Source organism: Ovis aries, chromosome 1, assembly GCF_016772045.2.
Source record: "Ovis aries strain OAR_USU_Benz2616 breed Rambouillet chromosome 1, ARS-UI_Ramb_v3.0, whole genome shotgun sequence".
NCBI lineage: Eukaryota > Metazoa > Chordata > Mammalia > Artiodactyla > Bovidae > Ovis > Ovis aries.
In genome coordinates, this window is record NC_056054.1 from 86,495,155 (window position 1) to 86,522,024 (window position 26,870).

Below are 26,870 nucleotides of genomic sequence, written 5' to 3' on the forward strand. Positions count from 1 at the left end.
GCCATACCCTCCTCCAGGGGATTGTCCAGACCCAGGGATGGAACCAGGATCTCTTACATCTCCTACATTGGCAGGTGGGTTCTTTACCACTAGCACCACCTGGGAAGCCCAGGTCAGAGTATGCCCATTCCCAAATCCTTCAAATAAAGCTCTTGTTATCAGGGAAATTTTTGGATAACTTTGGCTCCACTCATCAACCAGAATACTTCACTGTAAAGGCCTGAATGTTATAAAATTAAAATATGATGAAATCTGTGTTCTAGAAATTTTCACATAGATGCAAGACATGAATTCAATATCTTAAACTGCCTTCAAATCTCCTATTTTCCCCTTGGAAAAGTCTCTTCAAGTGTCTCTCTGAAAGACTTCAATCCCACTCCTCCTACCCCAAGATCTGAAGCGTTGCAAAAGAGACAGTTTGGTGGTACTCAATAATCAGATTAAGAAAGGTATCCTAACTCATGTAGGAGAGGAGGAATTTTGAATTGAAGTAATCTAGGGATTAAAACGTTTTGCCACTCTCTTGACTCAAGATGGAGAAAAGAGTAGAGGTTCAGAGAGAGGGTCCAGTCTTAGGACTTGTAAGTCTTAGAAGCTTGTAAGGTGGAAACTGGAATCTACTGGAGGCCCCAGCTTCCAAGCCAGTGATTATACTGACAGGCCTTGTCTTAGATATGCCCTTTAATACGGGGAGGAAACAGGCACTCATTGCTCTTCCATGGGACAATTAGAGCCCCTACAGAAGCAGGCAGGGCTGGAAAGAAAGCACTGAAGCTGCTGCTGCTAAGTCGCTTCAGTTGCATCCGACTCTGTGCGACCCCATAGGCGGCAGCCCACCAGGCTCCCCAGTCCCTGGGATTCTCCAGGCAAGAACACTGGAGTGGGCTGCCATTTCCTTCTCTAATGCATGAAAGTGAAAGTGAAATCGCTCAGTCCTGTCCGACTCTTAGCGACCCCATGGACTGCAGCCTACCAGGCTTCTCTGTAGGGGATTTTCCAGGCAAGAGTACTGGAGCTGAGTGCCACTGAAAGAAAGGACAGCAGCAGCTAAAACCCGCTCAAGAGCGGGACCTAAACACACCCCAGGGGGCCCACGCCCACCCAACCGCGGACCCGCTTCCGCTACAGCCGCTTCCGGTCCAGAGGTGGGGCGTCCCCACGCTTCCGCCGCGCCTACGCAAGAAGGGCGGATAAGTGCGCGGGTGCAGTGCGGCGGTCACAGGCTGACTGCTGTGGGACGAACCTCACTTCCCTTAGTGTTGACCCGGGGGAAGGAACGATGGTGCTGGATCTGGATTTGTTTCGGGTGGATAAAGGGGGGGACCCAGCGCTCATCCGAGAGTCGCAGGAGAAGCGCTTCAAGGACCCGGCACTGGTGGACCAGCTGGTGAATGCAGACAGCGAGTGGCGACGATGTAAGTACCGGGACATGCGGAGTAGCCCCGGACCCTATCCCCAACTTCATCTGTCGGCTCTCCTGAACTTCCACCCTTCGTTAAGACTCTCTCCCAGGTTGCGATGGCTCCGAAGCGCTCTCTGTCCCCCTCAAAACGCATCCGGCACCCTAAAGTCGGATTATTCCTCTTTCCCCCTCCGCCGGGCTGTGCCACCTCCCTTCTCGGTGGGCTGAGTGCCGATCGCTACTTCTGAGTCTAGGAAAGGAGCGTGGCGCAGGCGCATCAAGAGCTGTCAAGTCTTCCGGCTGCAAGGGTAGCCAGAGGAAAGCCTGGGTGGGAGGTTTGGAGAGTTCCCCTTTCCGAACACGTGTCTTTGGTCGCCTTCTGTCTTTTTCTCATCTTTAGCGAGGTCATAGTGATCTTTTTCTCTCTCGACAGAATCAAAGGTTTCAACCTGAGTCATATCTACAGCGCAGTAGGTTCACTCCGTCCATATTGAAAGCATTTTGGGACTGAGGAGGCCGCTCCTGGCTAAAAACAGTGATCCCGGAGCCTTGGGGAACTGAGCCTCCCCCTGAACTGTGGGCAAACCTTTAAGAACCGAGAATAATCTTCCTTGGTAGATCAGACATGGGCATAGGGATGTGGTGAAGCAAGGAAACGCTTTTAATTATTGAGGCTGTTTAGTTGTGATTTGTGGAAGTTTTCCGGGAAGGACATTGGTAGAGTTGGGCTAGAACCTGGAACTGGACCGGGCATCCTTCATGATGCTAAATAACACCGTAGAACCCTCTGCCTATCAATCTGCCTAGACTAGGCGGAGTAGTCACCAGTTGGCCGGATACTGTCAAACACGTGATTTACTCTGTCTGATGCAATAGGTCTGCAACCAGCTAGAGAGCCAGGTTTATGACAGCTCACTGCATAGGCGGTCACTGTCCAAAAATATGTTGGATTTCTGTTAGGAAAGTTGATTTTCCTACATTTTAGTGTCACCCGTGTAGGGAAGGAGTTGAAGGAAGAGTTGGTAATATAGGGTATTGGGTACCAGGAGAATATTAGTTTAGCTCAGGTATTCTACTGATTCTGGTGGTTTGTTTGACTGAAATCCCACCACCTGAATCCACATGTGAAGTTTTGAGTTGCAACTGAATTAAATGGGAGGGGGGGAAAAACTAGTTTGGACACTGTTTACTGAGTCAGATGTCAGAAGTATCAGATTTTATATCAGTCTAGCCATTGTAGCTCAGACTGTAAAGAATCTGCCTGCAGTGCAGGAGACCCAAGTTGGATCCCTGGAGAAGGAAATGGCAACCCACTCCAGTATTCTTGCCTGGAGAATCCCATGGACAGAGGACCCTGGCAGGCTACAGTCCATAGGGTCGCAAAGAGTTGAACGTGACTGAGCTACTAACACTACCACTAGCCATTGTCCAGTTGCGAATGATTTCAAATGTGTTACCTAATCTCTTGGGTATAATGTACAGGTCTGTTGGAAGTTCTGTCTTGTACCTGAGGAGTGGGTATGTGGTGAGGGGATGGATTCTTCAGGGACAAGGTTGTGTTTTGATCATCTGTGTGTCAGTACCCAGGATGTACGTAGACATATGTGTGTGCTAAGTCGCTTCTGTTGTGTCTGACCCTTTGGAACGCCATGAACTGTAGCCTGCCAGGCTCCTCTGTCCATGGGATTCTCCAGGCAAGAATACTGGAGTGAGTTGCCATGCCCTTCTCCGGAGGATCTTCCTGACCCAGGGATCCATCTGGGGTCTCTTGTGTCTCCCGCATTGGCAGGCAGGTTCTTTACCACTAGTGTCACCTGGGAAGCCCCTGCATATACATATAAGATATACATATACACATGTGTACATATAATCCCAGTACCCCTCACTGTACCTGGTCCTTAGTAAGGACTTGACAAAGGTTTGTTGAAGTCTGTGTTCAGGGCACTTATCCATATGAAAAGTAGTTCACGTAGTTTATTTTCTACATATCTATTGATTTGATTCTTTTCTATTTGACATCCCTAGAAATACCAATAACCTCAGATATGCAGATGACACCGCCCTTAAGGCAGAAAGTGAAGAGGAGCTAAAAAGCCTCTTGATGAAAGTGAAAGAGGAGAGTGAAAAAGTTGGCTTAAAGCTCAACATTCAGAAAATGAAGATCATGGCATCTGGTCCCATCACTTCTTGGGAAATAGATGCGGAAACAGTGGAAACAGTGTCAGACTTTTTTGTTTTGGGCTCCAAAATCACTGCAGATGGTGATTGCAGCCATGAAATTAAAAGACACTTACTCCTTGGAAGGAAAATTATGACCAACCTAGATAGCATATTAAAAAGCAGAGACATTACTTTGCCAACAAAAGTCCATCTAGTCAAGGCTCTGGTTTTTCCAGTGATCATGTATGGATGTGAGAGTTGGACTGTGAAGAAAGCTGAGCACCGAAAAATTGATGCTTTTGAACTGTGGTGTTGGAGAAGACTCTTGAGAGTCCCTTGGACTGCAAGGAGATCCAACCAGTCCATACTAAAGGAGATCAGTCCTGGGTGTTCTTTGGAAAGAATAACACTAAAGCTGAAACTCCAGTACTTTGGCCACCTCATGTGAAGAGTTGACTCATTGGAAAAGACTCTGATGCTGGGAGGGATTGGGGGCAGGAGAAAAAGGGGACAACAGAGGATGAACTGGCTGGATGGCATCACCGACTCGATGGACTTGGGTTTGGGTGAACTCTGGGAGTTGGTGATGGACAGGGAGGCCTGGCGTGCTGCAATTCATGGGGTCACAGAGTCGGACACAACTGAGCGACTGAACTGAACTGAACCAATAGTCTCTATAGCTATGATTTTTCTCATTTCTGGCTGCTTGAGGTGGGCATTCAGGGATCTTGTTTCAAGATTCTTTTACATCTGAACCTCTGATCAGAAATTAGGGTTCTATCATTAACTGCAACAAGGAGTTGCAACCTAGAGCCACATTAAGAACTCATATCATGTTCCCTGACTGAGGACACAGCAAGCTTCATTAGGCCCTCCATTACGACTATATGTCTGCCTGAAGACCTCCGAGGTCGAGGGCTCTGTGTAGAACATAAAGCTGCTATGACTTTGAGTCAGAGCACCATATTGGAGTTTACTACATCTCTTCTAACTTCAAGGATTTGAACTGTGATTTCTGCCTTTATTTCAGAGTAATATAATGAGGACACATTTGAGCATATATAATAGGCATTTGTCTCAACTACTTCCAAAGTCACTAAATTTCCATGTATCTTGAAATTACCTGCCACTAACTGCAGGAATTATCAGTTGAAGTTGTTATTTCTTCTCAACCCTGTTGCACTGCCTTAAACCAGGCCCTTACCACTGGAGTAACTTTCTGTTTCTCTTTCACCCCAGTCTCAGTTTGTTCAGGCCTGCACCTGGGACATGTGATCCATATACGATATTTCTGTTGTGGCATTTATGTTATTTTTTATATACAGCCTTTTAAAACTAGGAATGGAATTGCTAGGTTGTAGGGTAGGCACTGTACAATCTTGCCCTTGATATTGGCAGTCCTTTTAATTTTAGCCATTCTGGTGGATATATAATGGTATTTTGTGGTTTTAATTTACCTTTTCTTGATAACTAAAAATATTGAGCACCTTTTCATATAGTACATGTTAGCATTTGGACAGCCTGTTTTGGGAGGTATCTGTTCAAGCCAGTTGACTAGTTTTTATTTGAGTGTCTTTATTGTGTTCAGTTCAGTTCAGTTCAGTCGCTCAGTCGTGTCCAACTCTTTGCAACCCCATGAATCGCAGCATGCCAGGCCTCCCTGTCCATCACCATCTCCCAGAGTTCACTCAGACTCACGTCCATTGAGTCAGTGATGCCATCCAGCCATCTCATCCTGTGTCGTCCCCTTCTTCTCCTGCCTCTAATCCCTCCCAGCATCAGAGTCTTTTCCAATGAGTCAACTCTTCACATGAGGTGACCAAAGTACTAGAGTTTCAGCTTTAGCATCATTTTTTTTTTACTTTATTTTTTTATCATTTTTTACTTTATTGTGTAGGAATTCTTTATTCTGTATATAAGACCTTGTAGATTACATACAATGCAGATATTGTCTCCCAATCTATGACTTTTCACTTTCTTTTAATGAGTAGAAATTCTTGATTTTAATAATGTCTAATTTATTGATTTTTTTTCTTTTATAATTTGTGCTGCTTATGCTCTGTTTAGGAAATCTTTCCATATCCCAAAGTACTAAAAAGATTCTCCTTTTTTTTTTTTTTCTAGAAGTTTTATCACTTTACATTTCACATTTAGGTAGATTTATCTCATTGATTTTGGTATATAATGTGAGATAGGGGTCAAAGCTCATGTTTTTAGGTGGAAATCTAATTGCTCATGATAAAATGCAGCCAGGTAGGAAAAGAAGGGCACTTCCTTAATCTGATAGTAGATATTTATCAAAAATCCATAACTAACATTATTCTTAATTATGAAGTATTAAATACTTTACTTCTGAGGTTGGGAACAAGATGAGGATGTCTGTTGTCCTCACTTTTCATCAACATCATGTTAGAGGTTCTGAACAGTATAAAATAAGGCAAGAAAAAGAAAGAAAAGATTGGAACAGAAGTAAAACTGCCATCTGTCCTTATTTGCGGATGACTTGTTTGTATATGCAAAACTTGAACTACTAATATTAAATAAATTTAGCGAGATCACTGTATACAATGTATAGAATGAATAATGCTGTTAATATATACAAGGAACAATTAAAAAGCATCTGATACCTACAAGTATATTTAATTAATGACATTCAAGATCCCTCCGCTGAAAACTACAGAACATTTCTAGGAGAGATTAAAGATAGTGAAGGAACATGCTATATTCATTGATTGAAACATTCTGTATTGTTACTGTTTTTTAATTGTCATATTTTTCTTTTATTTCCCAGCATCTCGTACAGTGTTTTCTTTTGTATTCCCAGCACTTAGCACAGGGCCTTGCCAATAAGTGGGATTAAATCGTTAAAAAAAGTACAAGTAGATATAGATTTACAGAAAGTTACAAAAATAGTTGAAGAAATCCTTCACCATTTGCCCCATTGTTAACATCTAATGTAACTGATACATTATCAAAACCAAGAACTTGACATTGCTGCCATCCATAGACCTTATTCAGATTTCACCAGTTTTACATGTACTTATTTGTGTGTGCCTGTAGTTCTGTGTGAATTTATTGTATGTGTAGATATGTATAACCACTGACACACTCAAGATACACAACTGTTCCATCATCACAGAGATCCCTTTTGTTAGCATCCCTCTGTATTCCATTCCCTTCCCCTGCCCTGTCTAACCCGTGACAACCCTTAATCTGTTCTCCATCTCTGTAATCAGTGTGAATAAGTGGATGAGAAAGTAGTTATATAGTTTGTACTGAAGTTAAGTTTAAATTTAGGTAAAGTTTGGCACAACTTTAAAAGAATAGCCATGTCTAGGTGCTGTCTCATCTCTTTGTTGTTCAGTCATTCAAGTCATGTCCGACTCTTTGCAACCCCATGGACTGCAGCACACCAGGCTTCCCTGTCCTTCACCATCTCCCAGAGCTTGCTCAAATTCATGTCCGTTGAATCAGAGATGCCATTCAACCATTGCATCCTCTGTCGTCCCCTGAAGTTGGCTCTTCACATCAGGTGGCCAAAGTATTGGAGCTTCAATTTCAGCATCAGTCCTTCTAATGAATATTCAGAATTGATTTCCTTTAGGATTGACTGGTGTGATCTTCTTGTAGTCCAAGGCCCTCTAAAGGGTCTTCTCCAACACAGTTCAGAAGCATCAATTCTTCAGCGTTCAGCCTTGTTTATGGTCCAGCTTTTACAACCATACGTGACTATTGGAAAAACCATAGCTTTGACTATACGGACCCTTGTCAGGAAAGTAATGTCTCTGCTTTTTAATATACTGTCTAGGTTGATTATAGCTTTTCTTCCAAGGGGCAGGCGTCTTTTAACTTCATGGCTGCAGTCACCATCTGAGGTGATTTTGAAGCCCAAGAAAATAGTCTGTCACTGTTTCCACTGTTTCCCCATCTATTTCCCATGAAGTGGTGGGACCAGATGCCATGAGCTTTGTTTTTTGAGTGTTGAGCTTTAAGCCAGCTTTTTCATTCTCTTTCACTTTCATCAAGAGGCTATTTAGTTCTTCTTCGCTTTCTGCCATAAGGATGGTGTCATCTGCATATCTGAGGTTATTGATATTTCTCCTGGCAATATTGATTCCAGCTTGTGCTTCATCCAGCCCAGCATTTCACATGATGTACTCTGCATATAAGTTAAATAAGCAGGGTGACAATATACAACCTTGATGTACTTCTTTCCCAATTTGGAACCAGTCCATTGTCCCATGTCTGGTTCTAACTGTGGCTTCTTGACCTGCACACAGGTTCCTCAGGAGGCAGGTAATGTGGTCTGGTATTCCCATCTCTTTAAGAATTTTCCGGTTTGTTGTGATCCACAGAGTCAAAGGTTTTGGCATAGTCAATAAAGCAGAAGTAGATGTTTTTCTGGAACTCTCTTGCTTTTTTGATGGTCCAACAGTTGTTGGTAGTTTGATCTCTAGTTCCTCTGCCTTTTCTAGATCCAGCTTGACCATCTGGGAGCTGTTGGTTCACATACTGTTGCAGCCTGGCTTGGAGAATTTTTAGCATTACTTTGTTAGCATGTGAGATGAGTGCAGTTGTGCGGTAGTTTGAATGTTCTTTGGCATTGCTCTTCTTTGGGATTGGAATGAAAACTGACCTTTTCCAGTCCTGTGGCCACTGCTAAGTTTTCCAAATTTGCTGGCATATTGAATGCAGCACTTTAGCAGCAGCATCTTTAAGGATTTGAAATAGCTCAGCTGGAATTCCATCACCATCACTTTGTTCATAGTGATATATACTACGTTATACTACGTAGTGATGTATACTACTAAGGCCCGCTTGACTTTGCACTCCAGCATGTCTGGCTGTAGGTGAGTGATCACACCATCATGATTATCTGGGTCATGAAGATCTTTTTTGTATAGTCTTCTGTGTATTCGTGCCACCTCTTCTTAATATCTCCTGCTTCTGTTAGGTCCATACCTTTTCTGTCCTTTATTGAGTCCATCTTTGCAAGAAATGTTCCCTTGATATCTCTAGTTTTCTTGAAGAGATCCCTAGTCTTTCCCATTCTATTGTTTTCCTCTATTTCTTTGCATTGTTCACTTAGGAAGGCTTTCTTATTGCTGTTGTTGGAACTCTGCATTCAGATAGATATATCTTTCCTTTTCTCCTTTCCCTTTCACTTCTCTTCTTGTCTCAGCTATGTGTAAGGCCTTCTCAATCAGCCATTTTGCCTTTTTTGCATTTCTTTTTCTAGGGGATGATCTTGATCACTGCCTCCTAAACAATGTCACAAACCTCTGTCCATAGTTCTTCAGGCACTCTTATCAGATCTAATTCCTTGACTCTATTTGTCACTTTCTCTGTATAATCTTAAAGGGTTTGATTTAGGTCATACCTGAATGGTCTAGTGTTTTCCATACTGTCTTCAATTTAAGTCTGAATTTGGCAATAAGGAGTTCATGATCTCATCTCTGGCCATCATTTTACCTGTCCAAAGCTAAAGGACATATTGCTGCTAAAACTTAGATTCAGGAGGTCCAACTTCTGCTAATCAGAGTTAGACTGATGAATTGCAATACCATGATGTTAATTTGGGCCAGAGTACCTATGCAGGCTGATTAATGCACAAAAGAAAACAAAATGTAAGAAATTGAATTCTTCTCAAGGCTGCCAGATGAGCATTGCATCAAAGCTAGGGAAGTTAACCATTTTCGGCATAGAGATGTAGCATCCAAGTTCTTGAGAATAGAAACTTGACTGCCTTTTTTCTAGATCCTGGTGCATACCACATAGTTTTCCTTAAATGAATTTAAGATAATTGAATAGGTTATAGTTACATAAGTCATTTCCAGGTTTCTCAGATTTGTTACTTTGTTTACAGTGGTATCATCGAAGTTATGATACTTTTTAATTTTAGTCCCAGAATGGCCTTTTCATTCACCAAATGCTGGGGAATCCTATTGTAATCACCAATATAAGCTGTCTATATTCGGGGCTCTAAAGCTCTAAGATTTCACAACTTCATGAGGCACATCATTTAGTTCTGCCTGCAATTTGACCTTGGGCTGAGATCAGTCCAAAGGAACCATGATTAGGAATGAGGTGTGTTGATTATGTGCCTGTCTTTAGTACATTCTTGGATTCTTTATTCTTCAGGCAGATTTCGGGCAGACAACTTGAACAAGCTGAAGAACCTATGCAGCAAGACAATTGGAGAGAAAATGAAGGTAAGAGAACTCAGTAAGAGACTGGAGAAGAGGCATTTTCAAGAATCGGTGACTCCATCTTCTGTCTGCAAGTATGCTTTAGTCCGTTCTGGCTGCTGTAACAGAGTTCCACAGACTGGATGGCTTATAAACAACAGAAATGTATTTCTTACAGTTCTGGGGGCTGGAAATCCAAGATTAAGGCACCAGCAGATTGGCAAGGGCTCACTTCCGGGTTTGCTGACAGTCTTCTTGCCGTGTCCTCATGGCGGAAGGAGCAATGGAGCTCTCTGGAGCCTCTTTCCTAAAGGCACTGATCCCATGACCTAATCACCTCTGAAGGACCCCACTTCCAAATACTGTCACATTAGGTATTGGGTTTCAGCATGTGAATTTTGGAGGACACAGATATTCAGTCTTGTAAAACAAGATTCTTGCCATGCAAGTCACTCATTGTCTCTTCTGTTCTTAGCAATGTGAATTCCACCAGTAATCCCTTCCAGTTATTTCCTGAGCTCAACCTACACTGCCAGAAAGGTTTTCCTGTGGTAGATTTCAGAGTCTTTATCCCAGTGTCGTCATACTCTTTGAAAGAACACACTGATACTGAGTCCAAATCCTAGACTTTGGTTTATGTGACTTCAAGCATGTTAACTTCTGAGCCTCAGTGTTCTTGTCTGTGAAATGGCAATTCTAACACTTAACCTTTAGAATACAATTGTGAGAACTAACACTTTTTAATACAGAAAACCTGGCACAGTGCCTAGACCATGGTAGTTATTTAGCAATTGAGAGTAGCAGTGGTTGGCAAGTAGTTACTGGCCTTCATCCAAGAAAAAATTCTTCCTGTCCTGAAGAATGTTAAATTTCAGCTCAACTTTGTTTTGGCAACCAGATCAGTTCATGTTTTTAATCTTTCTTCAAAAATGCCCTGTTAGCTCTTTAATCATTTTTCAAAAAACATGTTAAATGTAAGCCACAATCTGTCTTGGTTTTAAGTTGTAAACCTCTAAAATAAACCAAAAAATTGTGAAATTTAGGAACCTGAACCAAGAAAGATCATAACAAAAAGATTCCCTTGGAATCCAACACCTTATCCTTCATGATATTCTGCAGCCTTCTCTTTAACACTGTTTTGTTACACTTTCAGCATGTGACAGGCTATAGAAATTGACATGGATGATAATGGTACAGTTTTCTTCCTGTGGTGAAACCCTTGACACTAAATCAGTTGCATGTCAGGGACACCATACTAATGTTAATTTTCATATATACTTCTGCCTGAATGTTTTTGGGGGCATATATACAGACAGTGCCAGCCAAGTATTTTTCTTAGCAAGAAGATGGGAGTATTTTCATTTGCATTAACATTCTTAGATCCCTAGCTGCTGGTCCTACAAGGAGTGTTCTCTCTCGCTGTCCTTTGAAACAATACTAGCGGTGCTTTAATTTGTATAGCACCTGCAAGCAATCAGAATCCTTTCACATACATCTCATTTTGGTTTTGATCTTTGCTGTAAACCAGGAGTATAGGTAGTACGTTTGTTAGCCCTATTGAAAGGGTAGGAAATACCTACCTAAGGTATTGAAAGGGTAGGAAATGCCCAAGATAGGTATTTCCTAAATAGGCTTAGGAAATATAGGAGCTTGTCTAAAATCATGCCATAAGTTAGTTGCAGAGCCAGAACTTGAATTTGCTCCCCTGAGGGATTATCAGAGAGCAAGAGGGTCTCAGCTATCTTAGCTACCAAATGGAATATCTTGAATATCTTGAGGTTTAGGCCATTTTTTTTTCTACCTTGGTAGTCTATGCTTGTTCTTATCAAGACTCATTCTGATACTGTCAGACTTTTCCAAATTTAAAGATGATTTTTCTTGAATCACTGAAGGGTGGTGTGAGTCGGGTTTTGATAGAATCTTGACTTCTTACTTTGGTGTATGGAATGTCTAATGAAAGTGAAAAGTAAAAACTGCTCAGTTCAGTTCAGTTCAGTCGCTCAGTCGTGTCTGACTCTTTGCGACCCCGTGGACCCCTTGGACACCATGCTTCCCTGTCCATCACCAACTCCTGGAGCCTACTCAAACCATAGCCCATCAGGCTCCTCTTTCCATGTAATTCTCCAGGCAAGAATGGGTTGCCATGCCATTCTCCAGGGGATATTTCTGACCCAGTAATCAAACCTGGGTCTCCTTTATTCTTTACTGTCTGAGCCACCACAGAACCCTAAATCTTTAGAAAAACATGATTTTGTATATTATTTTATTTTTACTTACAAAGCAGACCCTAATTCTTCTCAACTTATTTTTACATGTGTTTTCGTGAGGTCTTCCGGTCTTGTTATAATGGGCTTTGATAATATTCTTTATCTCCGTTTAATTTAGGAAGAATTTGACTCTTCAAATTATCTCCTCCTTAGCTCTGGGTAAAGTTTAAAAATGATGATTTGATAGAATATTATGAGGAAGGGTGAGGAGAGAAATCAGAAGGGAAAAATATCTAGTCATGGGTACACCCTTGCCATTTTGCTATGGCACATTGATTAAACTTAGTTTTGAATTCTGTGGCTTTTTTCCTCAAAAATTGTGTTTCTTTGGCTTCCTAATACTTCATCATCCCATCCATTTTTATCCTGAGCCTCAGGCCTAAGGGCTGGGTTTTTGTTCTCAGCAGGTAGACGGGGATTCACAAATTGATACAGAGGCATCTGCCCACCGCTGGCTCCTGACCAGCACTGAGCATTTTCACATGATCCTGGGACCATAACATTCTGTGTCCACGTCAGACATTTTCTTTTTGAGTTCCTGATACTGTCAACACTCTGACCCCAATAGGTTACCATCTGTCCAGGATCAGAAAGCTAGGAAGTGGTGGGATGAGGACTTGAAATCTTGACTTCTTACTTCTAATTTACTGATGTTTCTCCCATCTGTTGCCTCTTTTAGAGACTCTAGGTTATGTAGAATTCTGTGATTAGTTTATATGATGCATGAGTGTGGTGTGCACTTTATAAAACTATGTCAGAAATGTTCTAATTAATTTTTTTCCTTTCCCATAGAAAAAAGAGCCAGTGGAAAATGATGAGTCCATTCCAGAAGATGTATTAAATCTCGACGATCTCACTGTAGACACTTTAACTGTAAGTTATTGTCCTTTCCTGGACTGGGATTGTGTTCTTTTATCTTGACTTTGTTCCTGGACGAGCAAGTCCTGACACTAGGCTTCATCCAGCATTGCTGCATTCTTGAATTTCTGCAGCTGGGATGTAGCCTCATCTACCTTGTTAATCTTGATACTTGAGTATTAGAGATGAGACAGGTGGAGTGGAAAAGTCAAGATTAGGAAGACAAAAAAAAAGAGTAGAAAGAAGAAAACAGGAGCTGAGTTATATTTGATTTATATAACTCCATTTCCACAGAGTCAGGAATTTTTCAATTTATCATAATTCAGTAAATATTCACTACACTGGGCCTAAAGCAGTAATTTTCAAGTTTTTAGTCACTGAACACAAAACCTGCAATGCAGAAGCGTGACAAGAGCATAAACACAAAAAAACAAGCCCTTTGCTGTGCTTAAAGGGCTCACTTGGGGGTGGTATTCCTGACCTGCCCTTCCTGCTAAGGGTCTCCCCAAGAAATCAGAGGACACTTTGAAACCCCTGCAGTAAGGAATACAAAATAACTTTAAGAGAAGTTCTCTTGCTTCTGATAAATATATATTGCACTTTTTCTAGAGAGCAATTAAATGTGTAGTATGTTGGTTTAATCAGGACACTGAGAGGTGCCCTCAGAAAATGCATGGCTGCTTCTTGTTGTGTGGCAGAAACTAACAACGATATAAAGTAGTCATCCTCCAATTAAAAATAATAAAATTTAAAGAAAGAAAAAGGAAAGTACAAGTTAAGAGAAAGGCTCTTAAAGAGTTATGGTATTAACACTCCTGAGATACATGGGAATAAGAGGAGTGGCTGGAATTTATCCATCTCTGCCTTAGGCACCCTGAAAGAAAATGCCAGTGGATTTGCCAGGCAAGACTATATATATCCCTGTGGGAAATGACTCTCAGTTCTTTGAAAGCCTCCAGTGTCAATTTTGAAAATGCTATCACAAGAGTTGTCACTAGAGTGCAACAGGGTTGAGGCAACAGAATTTGTTCCCCACCCGGTCCTTGACTTACTGTGGCCTGGGGTGGGCGTGGCCTTGTTCACCTACAGAACCTGAAAGTCTCACAGATCAAAAAAGTCCGCCTCCTCCTCGACGAAGCCATCCTGAAGTGTGATGCCGAGCGGATAAAACTGGAAGCTGAGCGGTTTGAGAACCTTCGCGAGATCGGGAACCTCCTGCACCCGTCGGTGCCCATCAGCAATGATGAGGTAGGTGTCAGCGCCACAGCTAGCGGCTGCCTTGTGTTGCCCCTCTCCGCTGGGAAAGGGGGCGGGGTGGGAGGGGGACGGTGAAAGCTGGCACTCTTGGTCTAAGAAAAGCAGGCTCTTTGTGTGTTTGCCCTGCCCACCAATTGAGAACTGTGAAAGAGTCAGATCCCCTCCTGATTGGGAAATGGCAGAGACAGCAGGTAGGTGGAGACTCCTGGCACAGAAACCTCTCCTAAATCGGGCTGCTGTCCCTTCCACTGCGTGTTGCCCCTGGTAGCAGCTCGCCTTGTGGGAGGGATCTGCAGAATCAACCTCACCCCTCACCCACACCCTGCTGGGAAGCCGCAGGTTGAAGGGAAATCTGCATGATAAAAGTTTCCTGCTGAGTGGGAGCTTCCCCAGCACAAAGCGGCTCAGAGCCCAGCCTTTGTTCCCTGACACCCCAGCCGTGGCAGGGCCCATCTGTGCCTCTTTCATTCATTCCCTGGAGAACTGAACATTAAACTCATTGAGGGCTGGGGTGGCAGACTCAGGAGGTCAGGGCCCCGAGCCCGCCCTCATGTGGCCCCAGGACCAAGGAGAGCCTGGAAAAAAAGAACTCTACATTCTCCTCTGTACCCCAGGCAATGAGGATTGTCCAGGAGAGGGTTTTCCCTATAAAGGATTTTCCGGGGAAATCCCATGGACCGAGGAGCCTGGTAGGCTACAGTCCATGGGGCCGCTAAGAGTGGGACATGACTGAGCGACTTCACTTTCACTTTTCACTCTCATGCTTTGGAGAAGGAAATGGCAACCCACTCCAGTGTTCTTGCCTGGAGAATCCCAGGGACAGAGGAGCCTGGTGGGCTTCCATCTATGGGGTCACACAGAGTCGGACATGACTGAAGCGACTTAGCAGCAGCAGCAGCAGCAGCAGCAGGAGTCATTTGAAAGGGTTAAAAAAAGAGAGCGAATACTGCAGATCTTTTGGAAAATCATGATTTCAGTTCCATGGCTAGAATTGCTTCTAGGAATTTATAAATTATTATTTTTCTGTTGAAGGCAAATTTTGTACCAAATTCCCTTCTCTAGTCCCTGTACACAAGGGCCAAAACCTAGTGTTTGAGTTAAGTGAAGACATCACAGATTGTTCTTGGAGATTAAGGTTTGGAAAAATGGAGGCTTGTAGACTTAAGAGCTCATGCATCTCTCTCTCCTGCTCTTACTTCCTTAGGATGCTGACAACAAAGTAGAGAGGATTTGGGGTGATTGTACGGTCAGGAAGAAGTACTCTCACGTGGACCTGGTGGTGATGGTAGATGGCTTTGAAGGCGAAAAGGGGGCCGTGGTGGCTGGGAGTCGAGGATACTTCCTGAAGGTAAGAGTGCGAGGTTGGTTATAACCAGTGAGGTTGGTTATAAAGAAAGAACTGCAAAAAAGAAGTGCAGAGAACATAACCCACTTAAAGAGGCCAAACATCTGCCTTTCTATCACAAACTTACTGGCAATTAGATGCAATTCTCTTTCTAAAGCAGGAGAGTGCTTATTGGGATTCCCTGGAACAAAAGCCACTAAGTGATCCTCCACAATGAATATATGTTTTGTTGACTGAATTAGAACAGTCTCTGCCTTTAAGGAGCTCAGTGTAATTGGACAGTCAGACAAGTAGCATAAGTGCTGTGGTGTGAGAAGCCCTGGGTGCGAATGGATGGGCAGAGGCAGCAAACCCAGATCGGCTGGGACAGAGGGAGGATGCCTTCAGGAAAGCCTTCCAAAAAGCACATGGTAAAGTCATTTCGAAAATACTGTCCTGATAGGTTTATTGTGCATTTACAAATAAGTCCAGTGTTTTAAGACTTTGCACAAGGAAACTCTCCCATGTGCCTTGGGTACATAATCCTTTTCCTTTGCTTTGTATCTTAAGAGGGAATGCTTTTCAGATGATAAGCTGAGCTCTGGCGTTAAGAAAGAGTCTAGAGTCCATTGTTGTTGAGTCTACAGTCTTTGCGGCCTCCCGTGTGCCCCCAGCTGCCTCTGGGTGTAAACACCAGCAGATGAGCACGATGGTGGCGGCCCCCAGTCACACGGTGCTCTGTCTCTGCTTCCTCAGGGGCCCCTGGTATTCCTGGAACAAGCACTCATCCAGTTTGCCCTTCGGACCTTGGAAAGTCGGGGCTACACTCCCATTTATACCCCCTTCTTCATGAGGAAGGAAGTCATGCAGGAAGTGGCACAGCTCAGCCAGTTTGATGAAGAACTTTATAAGGTGAGTAGCCTGTGGCAGTGTAGCAGAATCTCCTTAAGGTAAGAAGTTTAATTTCGAAGACACAGCACTGCTCTCCAGCAAGACTTCCTTGGAGAACGGAAATGTTATATACAGCGGCTGTTGAGCACTTTGGTGGCTAGTGCAACTGAGGAAGTAAAATTTTAATCTTAATGTAAATGACCATGTGTGACTAGTGGCTACCGTTTGGACAGTCCAGATGTAAAGCCTATTTTTTTCTTTCCCTACATGGTTTATGTGATGCACTGAAATTGATCTTTAGCACCGTGAGCTTAGAAAAGAAGCTCGTAGATTATTATTAAGTTTGGACAGAAGGAAATTGCCAAAGTGGCTGATCATCCCACTCCTGACCCCAGACAGGAAGCTTCCACGGAGGAGATATACTTTCCTTTGGATGGATGTAGCTTCCAGTTAATGGCACTTTCTCAACCATGAGGCATCTCAGGGTGAGCCAGAGGATTTGAGTTGAGGTACAGAAGGTCATTCTGAAACAGTCAGCTTTAACATCCGCCATCGCTCCTGTCTGTGCCAGAATTTCTGGTGTCTCTACTGATGGCTGCCCGTCACAGCTGAGTTCACTGCTCACTTGTCCCCCTCCTTCAACACCGTCCCATCAGGGGTGGAGGGTTGGGAGAGGGACTGTGTTCCTGTTGGCTATTTCCTTCTTAAATTCGTGTAGGAAGTAGTTAGACAAGTGCTTCTGGCCTCATCTGATTTATCTATTTAGAGAGATAAGTTTACTACCCAGAACCTTCTTCCCACTAGGTCTTGTTGGTGAGTTCAGAGTTATGTTTTCTTTCAAGATGCCGTGGGAAACAAAATGCTCTCTCCAAACATTAATACAACCTTGGGACCCTCCTCTTCTTCCTTTTAAAGAGAGGAACATGTGTATTATCAGATGGGACCTCTTTTTATCTTTTCCCTTTTTTTTTCCTCCCATCTCAACCCCCAAGATTGGATAAGTGATCACTGACAGAACTTTAGAAGTAGATGCCCTGTAGGTAACACCAGAGAGAAGCTTATTTGAAGGATTATGAGAAACACTACGTAGCAGGTGCTCCCTGCATTCCCTGCATTCTCTGTCTCTTATCCGGATGCTTCTTGGATCCATAGGCAGGGAGAATCACAGATCTCCATATAGAGGAATTTGGGCTGGCACTTCTTAGCTCATGACCTCAGTTCATTAATTCTCTAGAGCAGTGCTGTCCAACAGAACACTCTGCAGTAGTAGAAATGTTCTCCGTGTCTGTCCTATCCAGTGTGGCAGCCACCAGCCACAAGTGGCTGTTGAACACTTGAAATGGGGTTCATGCAAACCCAGGAATTAATTTTTAATTTAAATAGCCATATGTGGCTACTGGCTGTACCATATTAGACCACAAGCTCTATTATTTTTATGTTGCCTATGAACAGCCTCACACGGGGCTAAGTTCCCACTGTTAGTTAGCAAGGTAGTTTCCCAGATTTCCAAACGCTGGCCCAGGAGAAGTTTGCTCTCCTTTTTAAAAAAATTTTAAGTAAATACCACATGACAAAATTTGTAAGCAGTGGTGGGAGATCGTCTTCTTTCCCATTACCTAATACAGTTGTCACGTTTAATATTCTTTTGGTGCCTTTTTTCATACATATATTATTTTCTCATACTTCTAATCACACTGTATAGATTGTCTTTTTACTTCACACTGTCTCAGAAGCGTTTTTCAGTGTAACTGCGTGGTCTTCGTGGCCATCGCTTCTTAATGGCTACATAATATTACCTGGCATGGATATAGGCTACCCGACTCTTCCCCTGTTGAATACTTAGGGAGCTTCTGGGCTTCCCTGGTGGCTCAGTGGTAAAGAACCCTCCTGCCAATACAGGGGACAACGGTTCAATGCTTGGGTTGGAAAGATCCCCTGGAGTAGGAAATGCATATTTATGGGGCTTCCTTTTTTTGCTATCAGTAAGTGTTTCATTTATTAGGTAAAGTAAAAACAGTATCACAGGGAATTTCCTGGTGGTCCATTGATTAGGGCTGCCTGCTTCCACTGCAGGGGGCATGGGTATGATCCCTGGTTGGGGACATGAGATTTCACATGTCACATGTTACACCCAAGAGAAAAAACATAGTGTCAGAATATTTTATCTTTTGCATTTCTTGATCTCTAGTAGGGACTACACTTTGGACTGACCCATTCACTCCCTTATCTTTTTAGCATCTCCTGCTCACTCTCGGGCAGGGATTGAGGAAAATTGATCCTCCCATCACGCAGATCTTCTCTGTGGCTTCTTGCTGGAGCTGAGGTTCTCCTCCCTGAGTCTTAACTAGTAAACATTACCCTCCTCCCACAGGTGATTGGCAAAGGCAGTGAAAGGTCTGATGATAACTCCTTTGAGGAGAAATATCTGATTGCTACCTCTGAACAACCCATTGCTGCTCTCCACCGGGACGAGTGGCTTCGGCCAGAGGACTTGCCAATCAAGTATGCCGGCCTGTCCACCTGCTTTCGCCAGGAGGTGGGCTCCCATGGCCGTGACACCCGTGGCATCTTTAGAGTCCATCAGTTTGAGAAGGTGAGTAGACAGGTCAGGGTGAGGAATGGGACTCTTCTGTCTGTCTCTCCAGGGTGGTTAGTGGGGAGACAAAATCTGTGCCGTTCAGCCCTGTCCCAGCTCCGTCTTTCCTCTCGTCCCCCCCTGTCTATGTTTGTAGGGAAGAGTGGAGAGGCTGGAGGACAGACTCAGGAAGCAGGCAGCCTGAGTCCAAAGGCCCACTCCACCACCTGCTGCTGCATAACCTTGAACTAGCTGCTTAAACTCTCGGTGCTGTATCCTCCTCTGTAAAAGGAGGACAGTAGTAGTTCTGCCTCATTAGGCTACTGTGAGGATGAAACCAGTCATCACATGGCAAGTGCTCAGCACAGTACCCGGCACATTCGTGGGGCACTGTGGACAGCAGCAGTCGTTGTTGCTGCGGCCCCAGCCAGCCCAGTGCACCCCCTATCGCTCACCAGGGGCCCCAGCCCTGCCTGACTCCCAGTGGAGTAGGACTAGGTCTTTGTTGCAAGGATAGCTCCCACCTCAGCATTCGGTTTATTCACCCCACCCCGTCATCCCCATCTGCTCGGGTCTGTCCTTGCAGATAGAGCAGTTTGTCTACTCCTCGCCACACGACAACAAGTCCTGGGAGATGTTTGAGGAGATGATCGCCACCGCGGAGGAGTTCTACCAGTCTCTGGGGATCCCTTACCACATCGTGAATATCGTCTCAGGTATCCGCCTCCCTCTCCTGCATCCCACAGACACCACCCGGGCCAGTGGGGCTGCCCTACAAAGAAATAGCCTACAATCCAGTTAATTGCCCACGTTAATTAAAATACCACACTCTTCTCCCTTGGGAGCTTTTGGTGATAAGAATATCTGGGCATGATTTTTCTTCTGGGGATAGGATGTGAATTAAAGAATTCTTCAGGCTTGCTAAAGGTTAGCCTTCTGAAATAGTATCCCTCCTTCATGAATTCTAGGGGTTTTTCCTTGCAGGTTCTTTGAATCATGCTGCCAGTAAGAAGCTTGACCTGGAGGCCTGGTTTCCGGGCTCGGGGGCCTTCCGTGAGTTAGTCTCCTGTTCTAACTGCACAGACTATCAGGCTCGCCGGCTTCGAATCCGATACGGGCAGACCAAGAAGATGATGGACAAGGTTAGACTGTCCCTGAGGAGGCAGGCGGTGGGGCCTTTTAGCACAGAGTGGAGCCATGTTATTTTGGCCTTTGGGGGACATCATGTCCCAGCATCATGGGGAAACCTGAGCTGCTCACTCTAGGCCAAAGAGGGAATCTGAAAATGACTTTCACTGAATCAGGACTGAGTCCTTCTAGATGGAAACATGAACCTAGCTCTGTTCTACAAAATAATTCTATTTTTTTCTCCTCTTGGTTTTGTTCTCTGTAACTCCAGATAAAGAGATATCCCCATTTATCCACACAGAACAAGGTGGAGGCAAGGTCTTCCTTCTTGTGCAAGAAGGTCTGGGTTGTAGGCTTATCTTTCCAAACCCAGTTTGCAGGCCCTCATCTTTTCCAGGTCGGGCTTGAAAGGGGTTGAAAGAAGGAGGCCGTTGGGTAGTCTGTCCCTTCCCTCAGAGGGCCAGAAAGGGCTTGAGTATAACTGCTCCGTCTGGGGACCATCTCCTCGCAGGTGGAGTTTGTCCACATGCTCAATGCCACCATGTGCGCCACAACCCGCACCATCTGTGCCATCCTGGAGAACTACCAGACAGAGAAGGGCATCCTCGTGCCCGAGAAATTGAAGGAATTCATGCCGCCAGGTGAGGCTCCCTGCCTTCCTCCTCTCGTGCATCTTCCCACTCCACACCAAGTTTTCTTGTTGATTCACGGGCCCCCAAACTCTGCCTTGTCCTCTGGTGCCAGACACTGCAAGGGGCACGGTTGAAAGTAGCCAGTACAGGTATGTTAGTCTGTTTAAATGCAGGTAAAATTCAGGCTGCGAAAGGAAAGGAACAGAGGAAAGCGGTGCCCACCGTTGTCTTGTGGAACTTTCCCCAGAGGTCCCTGGGCTTTGACCCTTGAGGAATGGCAGGTTATCTGGTTGACGCTTCCCTTTCAGGTCTCCAAGAACTGATCCCCTTTGTGAAGGCTGCGCCCATCGACCAGGAGCCCTCCAAGAAGCAGAAGAAGCAGCATGAGGGCAGCAAGAAGAAAGGGGCAGAGAGAGATGTTGCCCTGGAGAGCCAGCTGCAGAACATGGAGGTCACCGACGCCTGAACATTCCTTTGTCCCCTCCACCAGGCTTCCGCTGCCATCTGCTGCAATCTCAGAGCCTGCCCACAGGCAGGGAAGCCTAGCACGCATGCCTCGCCCACCCCGTCTGACTGCATTACTCAAAGGGGAGCCATCTGCCACGCACAGTGTGACTTTCTCTTTTCTCATTTGGGCATAGGGTTCATCACCAGTGACTGATGAAACCAAGTAATAAAGCATCTCTGAGGGAGGCCAGGACTCTTCCTCAGTCTTCTGCCCGGGGCTTGAACCCTGTCTCTGACAGTTCTCTCTGGAACCATATTCATCCCTGCTTGTCCTGCTATATATAAGGTTGTCCATGTAGCAAAGAGAGCCTTTGAGGAGGTAGGGGAAGGCAGGAATAGCTTTCATAAGGGCTCAAGGGGAAAGTGAAAGCTTTGAGTCTTATACACACAGGCTTGCAGGGCAAGGGCAGGATCCTTCTTTGTAAATGTGCTCCTGCTTTGTTAAAGCAGTTAGGTAGGACCAGCTTAGAGACCTGAGTTGATATAAAAAGCTGCATAGCACATCTGTTCCTGGGAAGGGCTTCACAGAGAGGGAGGGAGGCGGCGAGACATCACAGTGGATGAAACTATATTTAATCTCAAAAAAGCCCTTAGATTCGAGACACATGGAACAGGGAGGGCCTTATTCACAGCTGCCTCTCTCCAGTCATCCCCAAATGGGAGACTAACTGCCTGGCAGCTTGTTGCTACAGCTCTAGAGAATCGATAGCACCCACAGGATGGGGCTAGTGGGAATGATGTCTTCCTTTCTCTGGAGCTTCCACCGTTGGCCTAATGGCCAGTTCACCCTTTCCCTTGGGGAGGATGCTGTTTAGGCTCTTAATTTACCTGCTGCCTTTCATCTGCAATCTGCAAACACTTCACTTTAATAACACCTCTGTTAGTTTAGTGCTTCTCCCCTAGGAGCCTCAAATACCTCCTGTAGGTGATCTCTTTTATCTCTGTGGCAGTCCCAGACAGGAGGGCGGGGACATGATTATATCTTTCTCATCACAGGGAAGACAGTACAAGGTGGGGAGGGGTGACGAGAAAACACGGCCTCCTGGAAGCCAGGAGTCCTGACTCCTCAGCAGGGCTTGATGCTTGCTGTGTTTCTTCAGCAGGATGAGAACAGGACTCTGGCCTGCCACGTGGGAGCTTTATTTCATTTTCCCTAGTCCCTAAGCAGCAACTTCCCTGGGCCTGCTGGAGCTTGCTTAGCACCCAGGAAAGAGGCCATGTGCTTGCCTTTCCACTGGGGGCTTGGGCTGATCCTGTGGATCTTGCTGCTGGGAAACCCCATCAAGCCTGGGGCACCTGAAAGGGTGACTGCAGTGGCCCTCTTACCACAGGCAGGCTCACAGCCTGCCTCTACTCTAACCAGTGCCCCCCCTTGGACAGAGCCAGGGCAAGAGAACAAAAGAGCAAGCTAGTCCCATGTACTTGGAAGGATGAGGTATTCACATTCCTGTAGCCTCAACTATTTGATTTGAAGAAAGGCAGTTTACACAATGAGCAGAAGGCCGGTTTTGGTCACCACCACACACCGCTCTTGCTTGTTTGAAAAGCTCATTGTACTTTGGGGTTAGAGGCTCCGGTGGCCCTGAACACCCCCGCCTGGCCTGAGAGGTCACTGTAGGTTCCTCCTCTTCTCCCCACTCCCACCTCCCTGGCTGCTGGTGCCGGAAACCTTCCACCAGGAGGCACCACTTTTCTCTGTGACCCTGAAAGCACTCTGGGAGGGCTGAAGCTGGGGCTCTGAGCCCCTAGGGGCCCAGGCCCAGCTCCTGCATCACACCCCCTGGCCCCTAGCCGACGTACTTCCTTACCTGACTAGTTTTTTGGACTTGGTTGCCCGCGAGGCCTAGACCCCCTGCCCAGCCTTCCCTACCTGCCCTGCGGCTGAGCAGTGTGTGGGCTGGCCTGGGAGCCTGCCTAGTGAGTGGAGGCCTGGAAAAAGGTGCTGTGTGGACCAACTGCTCTGTTAGCTGAAAGTGTAAACCCTCTTCTTCCTGAAGCCACAGGACAGAAAAGTAGTCATTGTGAGGGAAAGGACAATCCCGTGGTTGAGGTCCCTCCCCAAGGGGTCGAGTACACGCAGGAGACATACATCGGCACACATACCCATGTACTGCCCTGTGCCAGGTGCAGTAAGGAGCAAGGGTTACAGAAAGAATGGGACACAGCCCTTGCTCTCAAGGAACTCCCAGTCCTTGGGAAAGGTGTGGCTTACCTTCTTCCAGCAAGCTGAAGATCAAGCTCCTTCCCTCCCCGGAGCAGTGGGATGGGGCTGATGTAAGTCTTGTTTAGGACAGGCCAGCCAGCCTGCAAGCTGAGGGCTGGGAGTGGGCCCAGATAACCTCGACTCCACCCTGACTGTTGCCTCTGCAACCCACGGCTGATGCCCTCATCCCTGGCACCTTGACCTGCCCCATCTCCAACCTAAGCTACCCAGGTTACCTCAGCAAACCCCCACAGGCATAGGGGAGTGAGTCAGAGCTCTGGGTCTCTCATCAACCCTTGGTTCCCACACCCAGGGACCAAGATGCAGGTTGGGTGCTTCAGCTGAAAGAGGAGCCACCAGGCCTCTCTAGCAAGAGAAAGACAGCTAGAAGCCAGACCTCCAGAGAGAAATTTTCACCTAAAGAGTTAGGCAGTTGTGAGGCCAACAGACCAGGCTGCTTGCCCTGAACTCAGTCTGCTGGGAAGGTCACTTTATCAGCCAAACAGGGTCAGTGAGGAAACCGCTCCTGGGAACTGACACTTTCCTTGTGAAGGGTCCTGCTTTTCCTTTTCTGAAGCAGTTCCGTTTACCCAGGGTCTTGAGAACGGCCCTCCCTGCCACCTCCCCATACCTCCCACTGGGGGCCTGGGGCGGCCCTGGCTGCACTCCCAGGGTGAGTCTGGCAGAGCTGGGACAGGCCCCAGAGAAATGTACTGCAAGTCAGAGCCTGTGCCAGGATGAGGGGGCCTGCCCACGCCCCCAGTCACCTCCCAGCAAGGGGTTCCCCCAAAGCTCCTCCCAGATATGCACAAAAGGGGCCGCTACCCTGTGTCTCCAGTGGGGGCCGTCCTAGTGGTGCCTAGACGGCCGCCTCTGACGTTGCCCTTTTAAGAGCTCACCACCACCCCCCAACGAGGGCGGGGGTGCGGCAGGCAGGTTCCTGTTGCAGAACCCCAGCAAGTGCGGCTCCCCATCTGCGGAAAGGAGACGGAAAGCCAACCTTGCCAGTTCTCAATCTCTAAGTCCCCGGACCTGCGGGCAGAGGTAGGGGGTCCCAGCGACCTCTGATTCTGAGAAAACCCCGTTTTCTTCTAGAGGGGAAGTTCCTCATTTGCGCTGTTCTCATTGGTTGGCGGGTGAGCCCTGCATTTTGGAGGGCGATAGGGCCCCTCCACAGCAGAACCAGGGCGTCCCTCCCCTGCACAGACCTGCTGTTAGAAATGGCCTGGAAAATTATTTTCAGTGAGGTGTAAATTACTGATAAGGTGCTGTGACCCTTCTGGGAGACTTCTTTTCTTTTTTTAACCCTAAAAAGGGGAAGAATTGAGCTGCCATTTAGAATGTCTTCTCTTCCTTCCATCTTGTCTTAGAGAGGGGAAAAAAGAATTTTTTCCTACTCCTCCAAAACCAGTGCTTGTGTACTTATGCCCCGGATTTGGCCCCTGTTCAGAATGCCTGAGCCCCTCTTCTACAGCCAGCTCTCTCTTCAACCTGCCTCTCCTGAGCCTCCCCTCCCCACCCATTCCCCTCAACCACCAACCTGCTCACACTTCCCATCCAGGCTTTGCTATCGAATTATGATCCCAGTCAGCTCCTTTCCCTCAAAGAAAAATAAGCCCTGGACACTTGTAGGATCTGTGACCTCATCAACCTCCTAGTACCCACCTCCTCAAAAGGAAGGTGGAATGTTCCATACAGTGGGAACAGCATAAGGGAGTAGGAGGAAGGCCTGAATAGTTGGAGTAGAGGGTGAGGAGGGTTGGGTTGGGGCTAGAGAAGTGGTCTGGATAAGGAGACAAGGCTGCCCCTAAAGGCTGGGTCCATGGGGCTCTTGCCTCTCACCTGCATGCTCTCTCTGCGTGTGCTCTCCTGCTGTATCTCTCATCACACAACTCTGGCTCTGACCCACCTACCCCTAATACACAGTGAGCATCTCCACCACGATCCAAACTGTTAGGTCTAACCCTCTATCCGATCCTCTGCCTCCACCCTCCTCTGGATAGTCAGGCACCCAAAACACATACCTGGAAGTCTCGCCCTGGACCACTCCCTCCTCTTCTCCAGCAGCCAACTTCTCACAGTGCCACTCTCTTCATTACCCAGATCTGGCTGCTTGGCAGCCTGCTCCTCAGCTGCAGTGCAGACTCCCCTCCTCCTGGACTGTTAAAGCCACCTCCTGCCGGTCTGCTTGACCCCAGCCCCTCTTTCAGACACAGCCTTCCCACTGTGACAGATGGTGCAGAGACTCCTGCTCCCACTCCACCCCCAACCCCGCCCAAACACTTCAGATGGCTCCCTCCACCTATGAAATAAAGTCCAGACTTCTCAGCCAGATCCAGATTCCTCAAACTGTGGCCACAGTTCAGAATAGCAGGCTTCTCTGCCCACTCCAGTACTCTTGCCTGGAAAATCCCATGGATGGAGGAGGCTGGTGGGCTGCCGTCTGTGGGGTCGCACAGAGTTGGACACGACTGAAACGACTTAGCAGCAGCAGCAGCAGCTTCTCTTCTTGTCTCTTGCTCTAGCCCCAGGTAACTTCTCACCTCTCCCAGGACTGACATGCACTACACCCTCCTTATCTGCTCCTGCTGTTCCCACTGCCCCATGCCTTTCCTCTGGCCTGTCCCTGGAACTCTTCCTTCTCCTTCAGTTCAGTTCAGTTCAATCGCTCAGTCATGTCCAAGTCTTTGTGACCTCATGAATCGCAGCACGCCAGGCCTCCCTGTTCATCACCAACTCCTGGAGTCCACCCAAACTCATGTCCATTGAGTTGGTGATGCCATCCAGCCATCTCATCCTCTGTCATCCCCTTCTCCTCCTGTCTTCAATATTTCCCAGCATCAGGGTCTTTTCCAATGAGTCAGCTCTTCGCATCAGGTGGTCATAGTACTAGAGTTTCAGCTTCAACATCAGTCCTTTCAAGGAACACCCAGGACTGATCTCCTTTAGGATGGAGTGGTTGGATCTCCTTGCAGTCCAAGGGACTCTCAAGAGTCTTCTCCAACACCACAGTTCAAAAGCATCAATTCTTCTGCACTCAGCTTTCTTTATAGTCCAACTCTCACATCAACACATGACCACTGAAGAAACCATAGCCTTGAATACACAGACTTTTGTTGGCAAAGTAATGTCTCTGCTTTTTAATATGCTATCTAGGTTGGTCATAACTTTCCTTCCAAGGAGCAAGCATCTTTTAATTTCATGGCTGCAATCACCATCTGCAGTGATTTTGGAGCCCAGAAAAATAAAGTCAACCACTGTTTCCACTGTTTCCCCATCTCTTTGCCATGAAGTGATGGGACTGGATGCCATGATCTTAAGTTTTCTGAATGTTGAGCTTTAAGCCAACTTTTTTCACTCTCCTCTTTCACTTTCATCAAGAGGCTCTTTAGTTCTTCACTTTCTGCCATAAGGGTGGTGTCAGCTGTATATCTGAGGTTATTGATATTTCTCCTGGCAATCTTGATTCCAGCTTGTG

The 26,870-nt window shown here is 46.1% G+C and overlaps 1 protein-coding gene across 1 annotated transcript; it reads left to right on the plus strand.

Moving 5' to 3' along the window:
- Window positions 1–1,177: 1,177 nt before the first annotated feature.
- On the plus strand, window positions 1,178–21,413 carry SARS1 (seryl-tRNA synthetase 1). The gene is made up of 11 exons (XM_004002273.5): window positions 1,178–1,415; window positions 9,704–9,774; window positions 12,810–12,890; window positions 13,965–14,123; window positions 15,337–15,480; window positions 16,213–16,368; window positions 18,719–18,940; window positions 19,509–19,638; window positions 19,907–20,064; window positions 20,562–20,691; window positions 20,991–21,413. The coding sequence occupies exons 1-11, from the start codon at window positions 1,280–1,282 to the stop codon at window positions 21,146–21,148; spliced, it is 1,545 nt and encodes a 514-aa protein (XP_004002322.1). The 5' UTR covers window positions 1,178–1,279; the 3' UTR covers window positions 21,149–21,413.
- The last annotated feature ends 5,457 nt before the right edge of the window (window positions 21,414–26,870 follow it).